Source organism: Hylobates moloch, unplaced genomic scaffold (genome assembly GCF_009828535.3).
Source record: "Hylobates moloch isolate HMO894 unplaced genomic scaffold, HMol_V3 SCAFFOLD_18, whole genome shotgun sequence".
In the NCBI taxonomy this organism is placed as follows: domain Eukaryota; kingdom Metazoa; phylum Chordata; class Mammalia; order Primates; family Hylobatidae; genus Hylobates; species Hylobates moloch.
The window spans coordinates 8,443,938-8,460,353 of record NW_026652293.1 but is presented as its reverse complement, the minus strand read 5'-3'; the positions used below and the strand labels follow the sequence as shown (position 1 = coordinate 8,460,353).

At 51.2% G+C, this 16,416-nt stretch overlaps 2 protein-coding genes across 2 annotated transcripts in view; one reads left to right on the top strand and one right to left on the bottom strand.

Annotated features, from left to right (window-relative positions):
* Nucleotides 1-16,416, top strand: part of RHEX (regulator of hemoglobinization and erythroid cell expansion) — a 919,952-nt gene that overhangs the window by 199,905 nt on the left and 703,631 nt on the right. The gene's annotated exons all lie outside the window — the stretch shown is intronic.
* KLHDC8A (kelch domain containing 8A) lies at nucleotides 3,387-11,926 on the bottom strand. The gene is made up of 6 exons (XM_032136826.2): nucleotides 11,533-11,926; nucleotides 10,628-11,192; nucleotides 6,975-7,139; nucleotides 6,525-6,740; nucleotides 5,826-5,927; nucleotides 3,387-4,919 (listed from the first exon to the last, which is right to left on the bottom strand). The coding sequence occupies exons 2-6, from the start codon at nucleotides 11,001-11,003 to the stop codon at nucleotides 4,726-4,728; spliced, it is 1,053 nt and encodes a 350-aa protein (XP_031992717.1). The 5' UTR covers nucleotides 11,004-11,192; nucleotides 11,533-11,926; the 3' UTR covers nucleotides 3,387-4,725.

Here is a 16,416-nt window from a genome sequence, read left to right as displayed (position 1 = left end):
TGTACCCTACCTCCCATGCAGGAGCTTTGCAGCTCATAAAGTCCAGTGCAAATGCAAGAGATTAGTAGAAAACAATCCCGGGGAAAGAGAAGTGATGGAGGGCGTGGACTGGTCCACTCTCCTGCAGTTCTGGAGTCTCCTGGCCCCCTCTGATTGCCCAGTAGATGGGCCTTCCGCAAGAGAAGGCCTAAAAAGCTTGGTCTGTGCATTGTCCCAGGCCTCCAACCCCAGCTGGGCTTCCTTCTGATTTTTTTTTTTTTTTTTTGAGATGGAGTTTCACTCTTGTCACCCAGGCTGGAGTGTGGGGGGACAAACTCAGCTCACTGCAACCTCTGCTTCCCAGGTTCAAGTGATTCTCCTGCCTCAGCCTCCCGAGTAGCTGGGACTACAGGCGCCTGCTACCATGCCCGGCTAATTTTTTTTGTATTTTTAGTGGAGACAAGGTTTCACCAGACAAGGTTGGCCAGGCTGGTCTCGAACTCCTGACCTCAGGTGATCCACCTTCCTCAGCCTCCCAAAGTGCTGGGATTACAGGCATGAGCCACCATGCTCAGCTGTTCCTTCTGATCTTAGATGATGTCTTAGTGATTTCACTTACTTTCTATTCCTTAGAAAAAGAACTCAGAATATCCCATGCTAGGGATGTACAAGTCTACATCCCTACAGAGGTACAATTCTGATCACACTGCTCTTACCCTTAAAACCCTTAATTTATCCTAACTTCCCACATGCATAAACTCCAGACTCCTTAACAAGGCATATAGTAAGGCCTTTCTTGGTCTGCCTGCCTGCATTTCGAGGCCCATCTTCCCACATCCTCCCCCTACATTCTCCACTACATGTTTTCCCCCAGGTAAGCCAAACCCTTTCCCTCAGTGGGCTTGAGAATACCTCTACTTCTCCTTCAACAACAATGAAATAATAATGCAGCTACTCACTGAACACACATACATCACTTTACATATAGCAGGTAGCTCTTAGCCTCATAAGTGAGACCTTATTTTGCACATTTTACAAATAAGAAAACTGGGACTCAGAGAGGTTAAGTAATGTACCCAAGATCAATTAGTACATGACAATCATGATTTGAACCCATCTTTCTTGCTGCAAAGCCTGTGATAATCCTCCTCTGCCTGGCTGGTCTCCCTCTTCTTTTTTCTTTCTTTGCTTTCTTTTCTTTTCTTTTTTCTTTTCTTTTCTTTTCCTTCCTTCCTTCCTTCCTTCCTTTCTCTCTCTCTTTCTTTCTTTCTTTCCTCCCTCCCTCTCTCTCTCTCTCTCTTTTCTTTCTTTCTTTCCTTTCTTTCTTTTTGGGAGACAGAGTTTCTCTCTTGTTGCCCAGGCTGTAGTGCAATGGCGCGATCTCAGCTCACTGCAATCTCTACCTCCTGGGTTTAAGTGATTCTCCTGCCTCAGCCTCCCGAGTAGCTGAGATTACAGGCATGCGCCACCATGCCTGGCTAATTTCGTATTTTTAGTAGAGACAGGATTTCTCCATGTTAGTCAGGTTGGTCTCGAACTCCCGACCTCAGGTGATCCGCCTGCCTCGGCCTCCCAAAGTGCTGGGATTACAGGCGTGAGCCCCAGCACCTGGATTCCCTCTTCTTTCAAAGTGCAATTTGAGATTTATTTCCTGGAAACCTGCACTGAACTCTTCAATTCATCTCAGCTCTCTGCAACCACCCTGAGTGGGATGCCTCTGAGTTGCACTAGCAAAGGCTGACACTGATCAGACAGTAATGGCAGCCATGGTCCCCTGTCTTCCTCCCAAGATGTAACTGCTATAGGGCAGGAATCTAGCACCATGCCAGGCACAGAATAGGTGTTAAATGTTAAATAACGGAATGAAAAAGAAGGGAACTTTCCTGGGAGTATACATTTAGGAATAATCTATGCCTATTTCACATTAGGAAGCCCTTCTCACCCATTCGTTGCAAATACTCACACTCATTCCTTAGGAAACAGTCTCAATTCTTCTAGATTTTGAGACATTTTGAACTTCCTACATAGTATAGTGCAGTTGATTTTCTTTCCTTTCCTGATGCTATTTCATGTGAGGCAATGCAGTGCTGTGGTCACAAGTTTTGGAATCAGACCTGGTTCGGTCGCTTATGAGCTTGTGACCCTGGAGCCCCAGTTTTCTCATCTGCAAAATGGGAGGATACGACCTACCCCATGGAGTTGATCTGAGGGTTGAAGGAAGTACCTTACCACCTGTGAGACAGCATTATGATTGCTGTTGTGTAGGTTGGGAAATGAAGACAGGAAAGGTGAGCAGCCTTCCCACAGTGGAAAGGAGGACGGGAAAGCCTATGGGGGTGGGAGACCGAGGCCTGGGCCAGGCCATCTTACCCCAGATCCTGTGCTGCCTCTGCAGCACCATGAGGTACAGGACCACGTGGCTTAACAGACATTCAGTATTTCCCTCATTCCTCAGTGAGGCACCCCTAAGGTCTTTTCAGAATGGACTTCCAAGGGATGAGTCCTCAGCAGATACCAGCTCCAGCCCTGAGTTGCTCTCACAGGTTCCAGCGGCTAATTCAACCTTTTAGAGCTCTCTGTGCTCCCAAGGTTCTGTCTGACCATTTACAAATGCCTCATTGTCTGGGAATGGTGGCTGAGGCTTGTAATCTAGCACCTTGCGAGGGTGAGGCAGGAGGATCACTTGAGTCTGGGCCCAGTTACTTGGGAGGCTGGGCTGGGAGGATTGCTTGAGCCAGGGTGGAGAGGGCAGTGAACCCTGATCGCACCACTGCACTCCAGCCTGGGCGATAGAGCAAGACCCTGTCTCAAAAAAAAAGCTCAGCCCTATCCATGCATATGGGACCGCTTTATGTGCTTGGAAACGCCCCCTCCCATAAGGCTTGGGTTTCTCTTGCAAGGGGTGGAGGCACTTCTGTTGCTAAACACCTTTCTTGGGTAGGAGATTGAGGAGACAGGATGCCTTGGAAGAGCATCCCCTAACGCACAGTTCCATCATCGCTTATAGTATCTGCAGCTCCTCCAGCCCCTGTTTCTATCTGTTACTTCAGGGGCTGAACTCAAATACAGGGATCCAGAAGCAGCAGGGGAGGCCTCTCTGCAGTCTCCTCACTAGGGGGCAGCAGCAGCTACAGGAGGCCTCCCAGCCCGGGGAGGGGGAAGGGAAATGCTGGGCCAGCAGGTGGCAGTGCCCTTCTTGGACCCAAGTAAGGAAAAAGTCCAGGTACCCAGAGAAAGGGAGGGGGAAAAAAATCCATATCCTATAGAGACCCAGGTTCCACTTGTCCTTGAAGATCCTGCTGAAGGTGTCACACTCCCTCCCTCCAGGAGGCTCCCTGGACCCCTCAGATCCAGATAGGTGATCTTCCTCCGTTCCTGCCTCCTGGAGAAAGAATTACACTATCACCTGATGACTGATACCTGACTCCTCCAGAACCCTTCAGGGCAGGCATTTTATTCATCATTTATTTTAAAAATAACTGGGAGTCAGAAACAGATGCTAAGAGGAGGCATATTCTTCAAGTTTTCTAAAAGAACCCTTTCTACTTTGGATAGGACAAAAATGAGCTTTGGCTGAATGAACTGAGACTAGACATAAGAAGGACTGAGCTGCTGATGAGTTATGAATGGAAGACTAACATGCAGTCTCCAGGCAGGAGAAGAAGAATATGTGCTGTTTTCCTGGGAGTGGGGCCACCGGTGGTGGCTGTGAGAAGGCAGAGCTCTTCAGAGGGGACAGCCAAGAACAGGTGGTCACTGGGGGTCCTACCTAGCCTGAGAATGCCGGAGGGATTGTTTTATGGGGTCCTCCCTGCCCCTCATGACACCCTTCCGCCCCATCCCCACACCAGGGTGCTAGAGAAGATAGGAATATAGATTTTAATCATTGTGCTGCTGCTATTAACCAGAGTGCAATTAATCCATCTTTTGTGGATTTTGATGCCACAGTGTAAATGAGAAGGTTTCACACAGAAACACTCTGGGGGCCTTCGGTGACAAAAGGGCTAGGCCTCTGGTGGGGAGGGAGTGGCAAAAGGTGAAGTGGAATTAGGAGAGATGTGGGGAGCAGACCCAGGGCTGGGAGACTGCTCCTTCCCCATCATCACATGCCCACCAAGGACCCCAAGAGGAAGGGATTCTTCCTGCCGTGGCCTGGACTGTCCAAGTGAGCCTGACTTCCCTTCCAAGGCAGCTGCCTCTAGCTTCATGTCCAATTCTCGCTGAGTAGATGAGGTCCAGGGTAGGCCCATAGTCGATCACCAGATGGTGAAGAGATATAAGCCAAGGGAGAAGAAAGGGGTTTGGAACCCCCAATCATTCCCCATTTTTCATCCTAAGCAACCTTAAAACTAGTTCAGACCTGGGGAAAGACAGCAACAGCAGTTTATCCTCTCGGTCAGAACTGCTCTGCCTGCCTCCTGGAGATGGGGGTGGGGGGAGGTGGGACTCACAGGAGGGAGAGGTAGGAAATATTCCTGTGCCTTTCTGTGCCTGTGCAGTAAGTGGAGACTCTCTTCAGAGTCAGCTCTGCAGCTGGTGGAGTCATCTGTGCCTCTTACAGTTTTCTGAGATTGGTAGGATTTGGAGTTATAGAGAGGTCAACTTAGAGCCCCAAGGCCAGACTCCACTGGCTGCTACCAGGAGCTGTCATTCTGGGAAGTAGCCCCGACTGCTTGGACAAGATCATTCCTCATGTCAAGAGTGAAGTGATATGGTCCAGGGCGAAGGTACTGAGCCCAGAGACAGCTAGGAGTCAGAGACACACAGGGCCTCCACTGCGTCACTCAGACCCTGGTTGACGCCTCCCACGGCAAGGAGGCAGTTCTTGATGACTATGCTGGAGCAGGCACAGCGGGGTGTGGGCATGGCAGGGAGGATCTCCCATTTGTTCTTCCCTGGGTGGAATGCTTCCGCCGTCTCCAGGACAGTGGGTTGATTCCCTGAAAGTGTCAACGGAATCAGATCTTACAAAGGAGTCCAACCACCAATCCATACCCCACAGTCACCCCACCTCCCTCCCTTGGGCACCCACAAGCAGAAGCCAAGCAAGGTCAACTCCCTTGGCTACAGGATTACTCCCTTTACTAAGGCATGGGCTTTTGTCAAGCAGCCACTTTGTCCCTCCTACCTTCTTCCTTTCCGTCTCTTTAAGAGTAAGCTTTCTTTCCCCACCCATTGCTTTTTACCAGAGCTTTCTAGCACACTACTGCTTCACTGCTGCCCTTTCCTAAAAAAGCTACTGACTTGGTCTAGTTGACATGGTTCCTTCACGCATGAGTAAAGTGGGAGTTTGTCCACACTAAGTAGACTTGGGGTACCTGGAAGCCCTGCTGCCTGGACCTCTCTTCCTTGATGATGGACTTCTCAGTTTAGAGTCCCTCCTTCAAAATACCAGTAATCTCTGGCAGAGTTAATACATCAAACCCAAGACTCATCTGTTGAACTTATTTAATCAGATTGCTTTCCCGTTCCATGATTGGGCTGGGTATCCAAGGAGAAGAGATTGGTCAGAGAAGGACCAAGGCTAATCCCCTTCACAGTTTGTCTCCAGTCATGCCCGTTTAGGGATCTGTGCTCAGCAAGCCTGTGCTGCACGGCTATGGGTGTCCCTTATTCTCTCTGCGTCAGTTTCCCCTGTGTAGGAGGATAGAAAGGCCACACCTGGGGCCCATAGTGGATAGGTAATATCCAGGCTGGAAGAAAGGGAGTGCTCTGCCTTTTTTGGAGTAAAGTGGTAGGCGGGTGATCTGCAAGGAGCCAGTACCCTTTCCTGCATATGCAAAGTGCCAAGGATCCACCGAGCACCAGAACCACAATAAACTCCAGACTGAAAGCGCCATCCTTACCAAGGCCCCCAGCCACTATGACCCGTCCACTCAGACAGCCAGCCACAAAATCTGCCCGCCGCTTCTTGAGGAAGAACGATCGTTCCATCTTCAGCCATCCCCCTATAGGCCATGGATAATGGTGGGTTATATAGAGAGAATAAGATACAGACCACTCCCACCAAATACAGATTGTGGCCCAAATAGCTTTCACCCTGGGCAGTGTCTTCACTCTATTTATCCTTCATGCTTGGGGAGTACACAGTTCCTCCTGCTGTTTCAAATTCTCTGTGGCTTCCCCCTCTCCCATGCTTGCTGCTCTGTAAGCCATCATCATCCCCTACAATGAATCACCTTGACTTCTGGTTAGGAGGCTAATAGAGGCAGTGAGGGAGGAGTCAGGATCCTTCTGTTTCTCCATCAGTAAAAAGTAAGAAAAACCCCTCTCTGACCTGGTCCTGTGTGAATATTCTAAGAAAAGACAATATAGGTAGAAAAGGGGCTTTGATGAAAACCAACCAAGCAAAAAGGGGACCTATACCAATGAAGGAATTTGATTCTAAGAGTAGCCCTGAGTGGAGAGGGGTGCTGAGACTTCTGAGAAGCTGGCTCAGCTGGGTAAACGGCCCTGGAAGATGGCTGGAATAGGGGTAAGGGATGGGGAGCCAGCCAGAAGGGCAGTGGGCAGCCAGAGCTTCCTGGGGAAGGTGACCAGCTCACCCTGTTCCATGTCGAACACGTCCATCGTCCGCAGGAACTTGGGCTGCCGGTAGAGGCGACCTTGCCGCAGGCCTCCCAGGCTGTACAAGTGGTTGTCCAGGGTCACAAAGCTGGAGAAGGCCCGCTTACAGGGAATGTTGGGAAACTTGGTCCAGGAGCGAGTCTCGATGTCAAAGACCTCGAAAGCGTTGACTGCGTACTTGGACTGTCGTCCCCCTGGGGGCCAGAGCAGGATAGACGTTGGGCAAAAGGGTTGTCCCTGAGGACAGGGACAGCGAAAAGGGTTTCCCCTTTTGACAGTTACTCACTCATACAGGAAGCTCCCGGTGGGCTGGGCAGTGTGATTATCCCCAGTACCGAGAAGATGCTCAGCACACAGGCACTGCTTCCCATGGGAACTGAGCCAAGGGGAGGAAGGAGGGTAGGTATAGAACAGTAACCTGTCCTTACCCAGCACGTAGATCTTGGAGCCTCGGAGGAAGGAGGTGGCAGCATATCTCGGGGTGGGCATGGGTGCTAGGGACACCCACATGTCCTTAAGCATGTCATAGTGTTGGAGGTGGTTGTGTGGATGTAGGTCCAGGCCCATCCCGCCTGCCGCATATACTCGGTAATCTAAGAAGAAAGGCCATACATGTCCCTGGCTTAGCTCACAGGTACAGCAAGACAGGCCCACCAGCATCCATTGCCTCCCATGGCCAGGCCAAGCTTTCAACCACTGCTCAGCCAGAGTGAGTCATATCTGTACCAGTGTGGTTGATAGCACCATTCAGAGAAGTCCCTGCTATAGCTGAGCCTGAGAGCCTGTTTCTTTTTTTTGATTTTTATTATTTTTTTTTAGATACGGTCTCATTCTGTCATCCAGGCTGGAGTGTGGCATAATCACGGTTCACTGCAACCTTGACCTCCTGGGCTCAAGAGATCTTCCCACCTCAGCCTCCCAAGCAGCTGGGACTGCAGCTCCATGCCACCACACCCGGCTAATTTTTGTATTTTTTGTAGAGACAGGGTTTTGCCATGTTGCCCAGGCTGGTCTCGAACTCTGGGGCTCAAGCAATCCTCTTGCCTCGACCTTCCGAACTGCTGGGATTGCAGGTGTGAGCAACTGTGCCCAGCTGCCTGGGTCTTTTGAAGCCATGGTACGACTACACGCCCTAGTCTTCCTTAGCGTCCAGCTCTTTGGCTAAGCCTGAAACACTGCGTGAAGTCTAGGCCTGGAAAACCCTTTGCAGGTCTTATCCCCTTCATTGTCTTCCTCCCTGGGCAGCCAGAGGGGAAGTCAAAGAGGAGAGGTATTCTTTTTTTTTTTTTTTTTGAGACAGAGTCTCGTTTTGTCACCCAGGCTGGAGTGCAATGGTGTGATCTCAGTTCACTGCAACGTCTGCCTCTCCAGTTCAAGCGATTCTCCTGCCTCAGCTTCCAGAGTAGCTGGGATTACAGATGCCTGCCACCACACCTGGTATTTTTAGTAGAGACAAGGTTTCACCGTGTTGGCCAGGCTGGTCTTGAACTCCTGACCTCAGGTGATCCGCCCGCCTTGGCCTCCCAAAGTGTTGAGATCACAGGCATGAGCCACCACGCCTGGCTTCAATGAGTAGAGATATTCTTCTGATACCCTTTCCCCAGGCATTCACAAACTGGAAGTTTTAGATATGGCAGGGGTCTTTAGAAATAAGATGAGTCATGCTGTCACTGGCCTATGGGACACTGGACTGCTGCTGGTTCTCTCTGTGTCCGCCAGCCCCATGGGGGAATGCCATTTTCCTTCACAAATTAGGAAACTTGTGGGATCCAGGAGTCACTTCAACTAAATGAGATAGGGCTGGGGTGAATGAGGGTGAAGCTTTGGAGAGAGTACTGGTCCCTTTAAGAAACCCTGCCCAGGAAGTGAGCTGGGGTACTTTGAGAAGTGAGTCTCCTCTCATTCTCTACTACTCTTGACTGTAGGTAGCCTTTCAAAGGACTTCACCACACCAGAGAGGATGGGCAAGGCATCTGTGTTTCCCTGGGTCTCACCCCAGGACCTCCTGGGCCTCTCTTTCTCAGGGAGCCACCCCTGCCCGGGATTCTGTCTGCCAGCAGCCAGTCCTCAATGCTTCTGGCTCCAGGAGGCCTTTATTCTTAAGGTGATTGCAGGGATGAGTACTATTTCCTCCTACTTTCCAATCTTATTGGGAAAAAAAAATGCCAACCCTAGCCTGAGGCTGGAAGATGGTGCCTGCTAATGAGGAATTCACCTTGCACAAGCTCCACCCCTCCCATCCTGTGTCACTTGAAACTCCTCCTCCTGGGAATCCTCCCATCCGCTCCTCACTACTGTTTTTGTGCCCAATTCTTACTCATCCTTTCAGACCCATCTGGGTGTCCCTGAACTACACGACTGGGTCGACAGCACCGGCTCAGTGCCTCCTGAGTGATGGCACCTCTGTTACCCTATTCCATCACCCTAATTGCCACCTGTTACTGAATAATCTTTGTTTCTTTCTTTTTCTTTTTCTTTTTTCTTTTTTTTGAGACGGAGTCTCGCTCTGTCGCCCAGGCTGGAGTGCAGTGGCGTGATCTCGGCTCACTGCAAGCTCCACCTCCCAGGTTCACGCCATTCTCCTGCCTCAGCCTCCCGAGTAGCTGGGACTACAGGCACCCACCACCATGCCCGGCTAATTTTTTGTATTTTTAGTAGAGATGGGGTTTTACCTTGTTAGCCAGGATGGTCTTGATCTCCTGACCTCATGATCCGCCCGCCTCAGCCTCCCAAAATGCTGGGATTACAGGCGTGAGCCACTGCGCCCCGCCAATCTTTGTTTCTTTCAATAGATTGTAGGCCCTTGAGAATTTGTTTAATCTATAGCCCCAGCATCTGGCACAATGCCTGGCACACAGGCATGTAAATGCTTATTAAACTAACTGCTGAACCCATTCAGTGCCATAGTAAGAGCACAGACTCAGTCATCACTATCTGTGTCACCTTGGGCCAGTGGTTTAACTAACTCTTTGGGCCTTACACTGCTTCTCTCTAAAATCGGAGTAATACTAGCACTTACCTCATTGGATAGGTTGTGAGAATCAAAGGGGTTAATGTATAGAAAGCACCAATGGTAAGGATTCAATGAACGTTAGTTCTTAATCTTTCAAGACCATTTATTGAGGCCTGGGATGAAGATGTACTCTTTCCCTCCCTTGCTCTCCGTGGGCCTCCAGGCCTTCCATCCTTCTTACTGGGAGGTCACAAGAAGCCCCACTGGCCATGCTGCCCTGGGGGATTCTGCACTAGAGTTTCTCTCTAGTTACCTTCATTGGTCAGATCCAGGCTCCTGAAGGCAGGGAACAGATCTTCTGCCTCTTTCCTTCCTTCCTGGAGCCTGGCACTGTGCTGGGGACAGAGCAGGTGCTCAAGAAATACTGGTTCCCAATCTATAGTAGACTTGACATGCAGCTAGTATGGTTTAGCAGAAGAGGGAGGGAGGAAGAGGAAACGAGGGAAGGTTGCACCCCACTGCGAGGCTGTGCTGCTCAGGTGTGTCTGAACTTGGTGTCTCCTAATTCCCATTGAACCATCTCCCACAAAACCCTTTGTGTTTTAGCAAAAGAGCTTTCGGAGCTCTAGGTTCTGGGCTGTACTAGGCGTGAAAAGAATGAAATGAGGGGCTTTGAGAAAGGAAAATGAGAATCACAAAACCATGTAGTGAGGACATGCATGCCCTGAGGACTTAGTGAAACGGGGCAAGACGTGAACTCTCAGGAACATTCTGGTCTCCACTGAGCGTCTCTGAGATTGGGAGGCAGAGGGGGAGGTTGAAGGTGGAAGAGGCCCCTGGAATCAGGTCCCAAAGCCCTCTCAGTGGGGCCTGGTGACGCTACAAGGATGGAGTGAGCATTGTCAGGACCCCAAATAGGTGTCTGGGGGTGGTGGCACCTGCAAGGCAGGTTTCAGGGGCTGGGGTGTGGTGCCAGGAGGTGCAGGCATTCTGCTGAATGCATGGGGTCTGCAGAAATGTGGCACTAAACTCCACAGCCCACAGCAAATGCATGTTGGTTTCCATCTGTTTCCCTCCTGGCCCCCCACTTCCTTCTCTCTGGCTGCCCTCAGCCCTGGCCCCACTTGCCTTTGGCTGTGACAGAAATGCCCATGGCGGCCTCACGCAGCATGCTCCTCTTCTTCCACTTGCCCTCATCGATGCTGTACATCTCCACGACCTTCAGGGGCAGCTGATTGGTGCCCACGCCCCCAATCACCATGATCCGCTTCCCCAGGGCGGTGACGGCCACCCCCGCCCGGGCTGTGGGCAGCCGGGGCAAGGCGGTCCACTGGTCGGCCTCGGGGGAGTAGACCTCGAAGCAGTCCATGGGGACGCCATTGTCGTCACATCCCCCGATGGCATAGACCTGGCCCCCGGTCTCCAGCAGGGAGCAGTAGACCCGGCGGCTGGGCAGTGGCGCCAGGCGCTTCCACTGGAAGTCCTTGACGTTAGGCACCTCCATTGCAGCCTCAGGGAGCGCCCAGGCGCCGGGAGAGGTGCGAGCGCGGGGGTCCACCGGCTACTTGGCGCCGGCTCCCATGGCCCCTATCGCCACCTCCATCTGGCTCCCGAGCGCCGTCCCCAGCCAGACGCCGGCCAGTGCTTCACCGTGCGCCGAGTCTCAGCGGTCCGGCGGCGTCCACGCCTGGCCCTGCGGGGGGAACGCGGCGAATCAAGGGCAGCCGGGGCCACGCGCCCTCCGGCGGGCAGCGGGCGGGCTCAGCAGCCCCTGGTCAACTTCACCGGGAAGACGCGGCGGCGGAGGGCGCCCCCCGGCGGCGGCACCACACCCTGCACCGCTTGGTCCCCGCCCCCTCCCCACCCGCTGCTCGGACACTGCCGGAGAGCGCCGCTGGCGGGGGCTTTCAGGGGTTCGGGGTGCCGGGCAGTCCCCCGGCGGAGGAAGGAGTTAGCGTCTCTCGGCGTCGACGCCTCTCTTCCCCCGCGCCCCCTCCCCGCAGTCTCGGCGCCCCCGCCCCCGCATCACTTACGCTGCCAGGCCCGGGGAGCGCGGCGGCGAGGCGCAGACGACGCATCACCGGGGAGCCCGGAGCCCCCGCCCGGCTGCACGGGAGCCGGGGAGAGGGCGCTCTGTCCTTCCCCAGTCCGCGCGCCGCTGTCACACATGCAGATGAGGAGATGAAGTGAACAGCAGGAAGGAAAAGCGGAGCCGCCGCCCGGGAGGAGGCCGGCGAGCTGCTCCACTCCGTCCCCATCCGCAGCCACCACACCTGTGCAGGAATCCGCGTGCGTCCCGGGACACAGCGTGCTGTGACCTCTTTACAGAAGCCCCGCCGCGGAAGCGCTCACCTTGTCTACAGGGGGTCAAGGAAAGCAGGGCACTAGAACCAAGCACCCAGATGACGGGCACAGACTCCCTCCGGTGTGGGGGCGGGCTTTTGTGTTTGTTTTGGATGAAGAGGCGGGGAGTCCAATTACCCAGTTTATCTACAGTACACAGATTCAGTTCGTGACCGGCTGACTCAATAGCCAGCTTTGCTTGGGGGGAGGTATTATCATATAGTTTAACCTCATGGAAACAACTTATGTGGGTGTGATGCACGCAGACCTGGCACAGGTACTTTCAAATATAACATATACACCCACTTGTACATAGATGCATAACTTACACATCACCCTCCCCCCCGCGAAGTAGACACATCCACAGAGACACTGACCAATGATGCACAGACAGACATGTGGACACAGCCAGAGACACCAACATAGACAAACACACACGAGCAGTTTTTCCATCTGCCACACACATGCACAACCCACCACCGCCACCATCACCCTTCACAAGCTTCAGGAAGGGGAAACCTGATGATCAAATCTCCGTCCTTGGCACCAACTCGCAGGGCTTGACAAACAATCCTTGCAAGCCACCCTCTAATACCCTTTACAGGACAGTAGTCCCCAGTAACAAAGGTGCCCATGAGGCCAGAGAACCACCTGGTCTGGTGGACTGCAAGGCCGATGGGATCTTCCTCCTACCTGGTTCTCTCAAATGTAGCCAAGTCTTGAAACACCCAGGCTTGGGAGGCTGGAAGACCTGGGTTTGAATCTTGCCTCTGAAAATTATTTAACTACTCTGAGCCTCAGTTTCTTATACAGATAGATAGATAGATCTATGTCTATATATTTTTTAAACTAGAGTTTTAATTTTGAGAAAATTTTAGATTCACATGCAGCTGTAAGAAAAAATACCCTTTACCCAGTTTCTCCCAATGGCAACATCTTACAAAACTATAGCACAGTATATATCACAACCAGGGTTTTGAAATTGATCGGTCAAGATACAATAGTTCTGGCCGGGTGCGGTGGCTCATACCTGTAATCCAGGCACTTTGGGAGGCCCAAGCAGGCAGATCACTTGAGGTCAGGAGTTCCAGACCAGCCTGGCCAACATGGTGAAACCCCATCTCTACTAAGAATACAAAAAAATTAGCCAGGCATGGTGGCATGCGCCTGTAGTCCCAACTACTCGGGAGGCTGAGGCAGGAGGTTCACCTGAGCTTGGGAGGCGGAGATTGCAGTGAGCCGAGATTGCGCCACTGCACTCCGGCCTGGGTGACAGAGCAAGACTCTGTCTCAAAAACAAAACAAAACAAAACAAAACAAAACAAAACAAAACAAAACAAAACAAACCTTCCACCCCCAAAATTATACAATCGAGGCCGGATTTGGTGGCTCATGCCTGTAATCCCAGAACTTTGGGTGGCCAAGGTAGGCGGATCACCTGAGGTCAGGAATTCGAGACCAGCCTGGCCAACATGGTGAAATCTCATCACTACTAAAAATGCAAAACTAGCTGGGTGCCGTGACGCATGCCTGTAATCCCAACTACTCAGGAGGCAGAGGCGGGAGCATCACTTGAACCCGGGAAGCGGAGGTTTCAACAAGCCGAGATTGCACCATTGCACTCCATCCAACGGGCCCATCTTACTACTTTTGAGTTCTTGGCTTAAAAATTCCACTGTTTTTTAGTTCGAATTCTCTGTACTTACAAAGTAAGCACCTCTAGAAGCTTCACAGAGGAAGGCTGTGCCTGTTTTCGCTATTCAATCCGAACTCATAAATTCCAAAAGCATGGGGTGTGAATTCATGAAATTTCACAGAAACACTAAACATTTCCCTTTCTTCCTAGGAGTCTCTATCTGCCTGGAGAAATAGGGAATGCACCTTTACCTCAGCTTGAACTGTCTTCACAAAATCAGAACAGGTGATCGGGAAGATTTAAAGCCATGGACCTTCCTCAAAAGGGCTTGTTGGAGTCCATCCTCAGCTTCTCTTGCCCACTGAGCCTTCTACCAAAGCAGTGAGGCCAGGCTTCTTAAATGAGCCCTCACCACCCCAGCTGGGGCAGCTTAATAAGCAGATAGACAGAGCTCCACTCTGTATGTTATATTTGTGTCACTTGTTGAGATCATCTAAGCCTTTGCACGTCCATTTTCTTGTAATCTTAAAACAGCCCTGGGAGGGGTTGCCAGGGTAGGTATCAGTATCCACTTTTTACAGATGAGGAATCTGAGCCTTAATGAGATGAAGTGACTTACTTAGGACCATGCAGGCCATTCAGGGTGGGTCCAAGTTATGAATTCCAAATCCAGTGCTCCTTCACTTTATCACAATTAAATCACAAATGAATGAATTGTGCCTTATGAAGGAAACCAAGTGGGTCCACTGTCCACCTGGCTTCTAGTCTTTATTCCACTGCAGTGAAGAAAGGAGCCCAGGCCACCAAGAAGATTCCAGCGGCTGGCCATACTGTTTGTGCCAGGCAGTGCAGGTAAGGAAGTGCTGGAATCCAGACCCAGAATAGGCCCCCATTCTAAACTAAGGCTCATATCCTACAGGTACCATCTTCTATGCAGACCGTGGGATCTAGGGACTCAGACCCTTGGAAAAGTACTACGAACAGTATGTCTTCCAGACCATGACCTAATTGCTTGTTCTGGAAGTCCTGGCTTCTCTCCATCTCCCCCATCTCTCTTCGTCTCCACCAGGTAACATCCTTTAGTGCTTACACTGAGTGCACATTGAGGAAGCTTGTAACCTAGCAACTGCCACTTAAGATTCCCTGAGTCACCTGTGGTTTCCATTGCCTGGGCTGAGTGCACCAAGATGGGGCCTTAAGGAGTGCTAAGCAGAGGGAGAGTGTCCAGTGACTCCTTTGGTCCCTCCCCACCCTATTCTAGTGTGTAACCATTTTCCTGGTCAGGAAATTCTTCCTCATGTCAAATCTAAATCCTTCTTGCTCTAAAATCTTGCATAACATTGAGCTGGGGTTTCTCTTTTGCCTTAAAAAGCATTTGAGTTTTTAGGCTGGATGAAGTGGCTCGTGCCTGTCATCCCAGCACTTTGGGAGGCCGAGGCAGGTGATTACATGAGTCCAGGAGTTCGAGACTAGCTTAAAAAACATAGTGAGACCCTGTCTCTACAAAAAATAAACAAAAATTATCTGAGCTTCGTGGCATATAATCCTAGTTACTAGGGAGGCTGAGGTAGGAGGATCACTTGAGCCCAGGGGGTAGAGGCTTCAGTGAACCAAGATCGTGCCACTGCACTCCAGCCCAGGTGACACAGCAAGACCCTGTCTCTCTAAAAAAAAAAGTGTTTGATTTTTCCCCTTGATTACAAGGTAGGAGTGGGAGGTTGGGGAATTAGGGGAGGGAAAAGTCATAAAAGCCTCTAAAGATTACGCCTTTGGTGCTGTGGAGTCTTTATTATAGATATTGGTGCATCAATCAAACTTGAGGATGCTCAGCCCCAGAAAAAGTCACTCAGTATGTTTTGGGTTTTGTTTCTTTTTAAAAAGATGGGGTCTTGCTATATTGCCCAAGCTGGATTTGAACTCCTGAGGTCAAGTCATCTTCTTGCCTCAGCTTCCTGAGTAGCAGGGATTACAGGCATGCACCACCTTGACAGGCTCAGTAAGTCTTGAATTTGTTAAGGTCTAATTTACATACAATGAAATGCAGTTTTACTCAGTCTCCATTGTCTGGTAGGCATTCAGCAGGATCCTGCCTTCACTAAACTGCAGTACCTTAGGGGGAAGTTGGGGGTGTTGGGGGGAACAGTTTCTTCCCAATAAACCAGTCAGATTCTCAGTGTGGCAGGCCACGGATGGAGTAACTGTGGGAAGGGTTTCAAGGTCTGGTGGAATTCCAAGTGTAGGGAACATTTCGGGGGGATAGGGGGGAAGAGGAGTTGTTTAGTGATTAGCTGCTCCTTATCCCTCCCCAGAAATACTCTTTACCAGACTGCACTCTGCAGGGTACCACGCTGGCTGGAGGCACACACCAGGAACTCCCCGAGGCCAGGATCACCTTCTTTATGCAGTTTTCTTTCTGCAGCACCCCACAGACCATGTGGTCAGCATCAGACAGGCTGGATCTGAATCCTGGTGCAGCCACCTCCTAGCTGTGTGACTATGCACAAGTCACTTATGTCCTTGAATGGGAGTGTCCTCATCTGTGAAAAAGGGAATAAGAAAATCTACTTTCTAGAGTTGTAGGAGGAAGGAGATGCCAGGCATAGTTCCTGGGCACGTGGTAGGTACCTCATAAAGACTAGTTTCTTTCTTCCCTTTGTGATGGCAAGTTTTTGTACCTCTGACTTTCAGGCTAGTGTGTCCCCCAAAGCAGGTGCCAGTTTCACAAGACAGGCAGCCTTACCAGGGCCCATACCCTCCTGCAGCCAATCACTTCTGGGCCTGTGTCTTAGACAGGATATCTTTTCTCCTAGCTAGCTGAAATCTCATCTGCTGCAACCTAAATTGCGTTCTAATCTGGAGAACAGCTGTGCCCTTCCTTTAGCTAATCACCTTCTCATTCCTAACCAGAAGCGTGGTCCTTATTCAGGGAGTGGGGAGT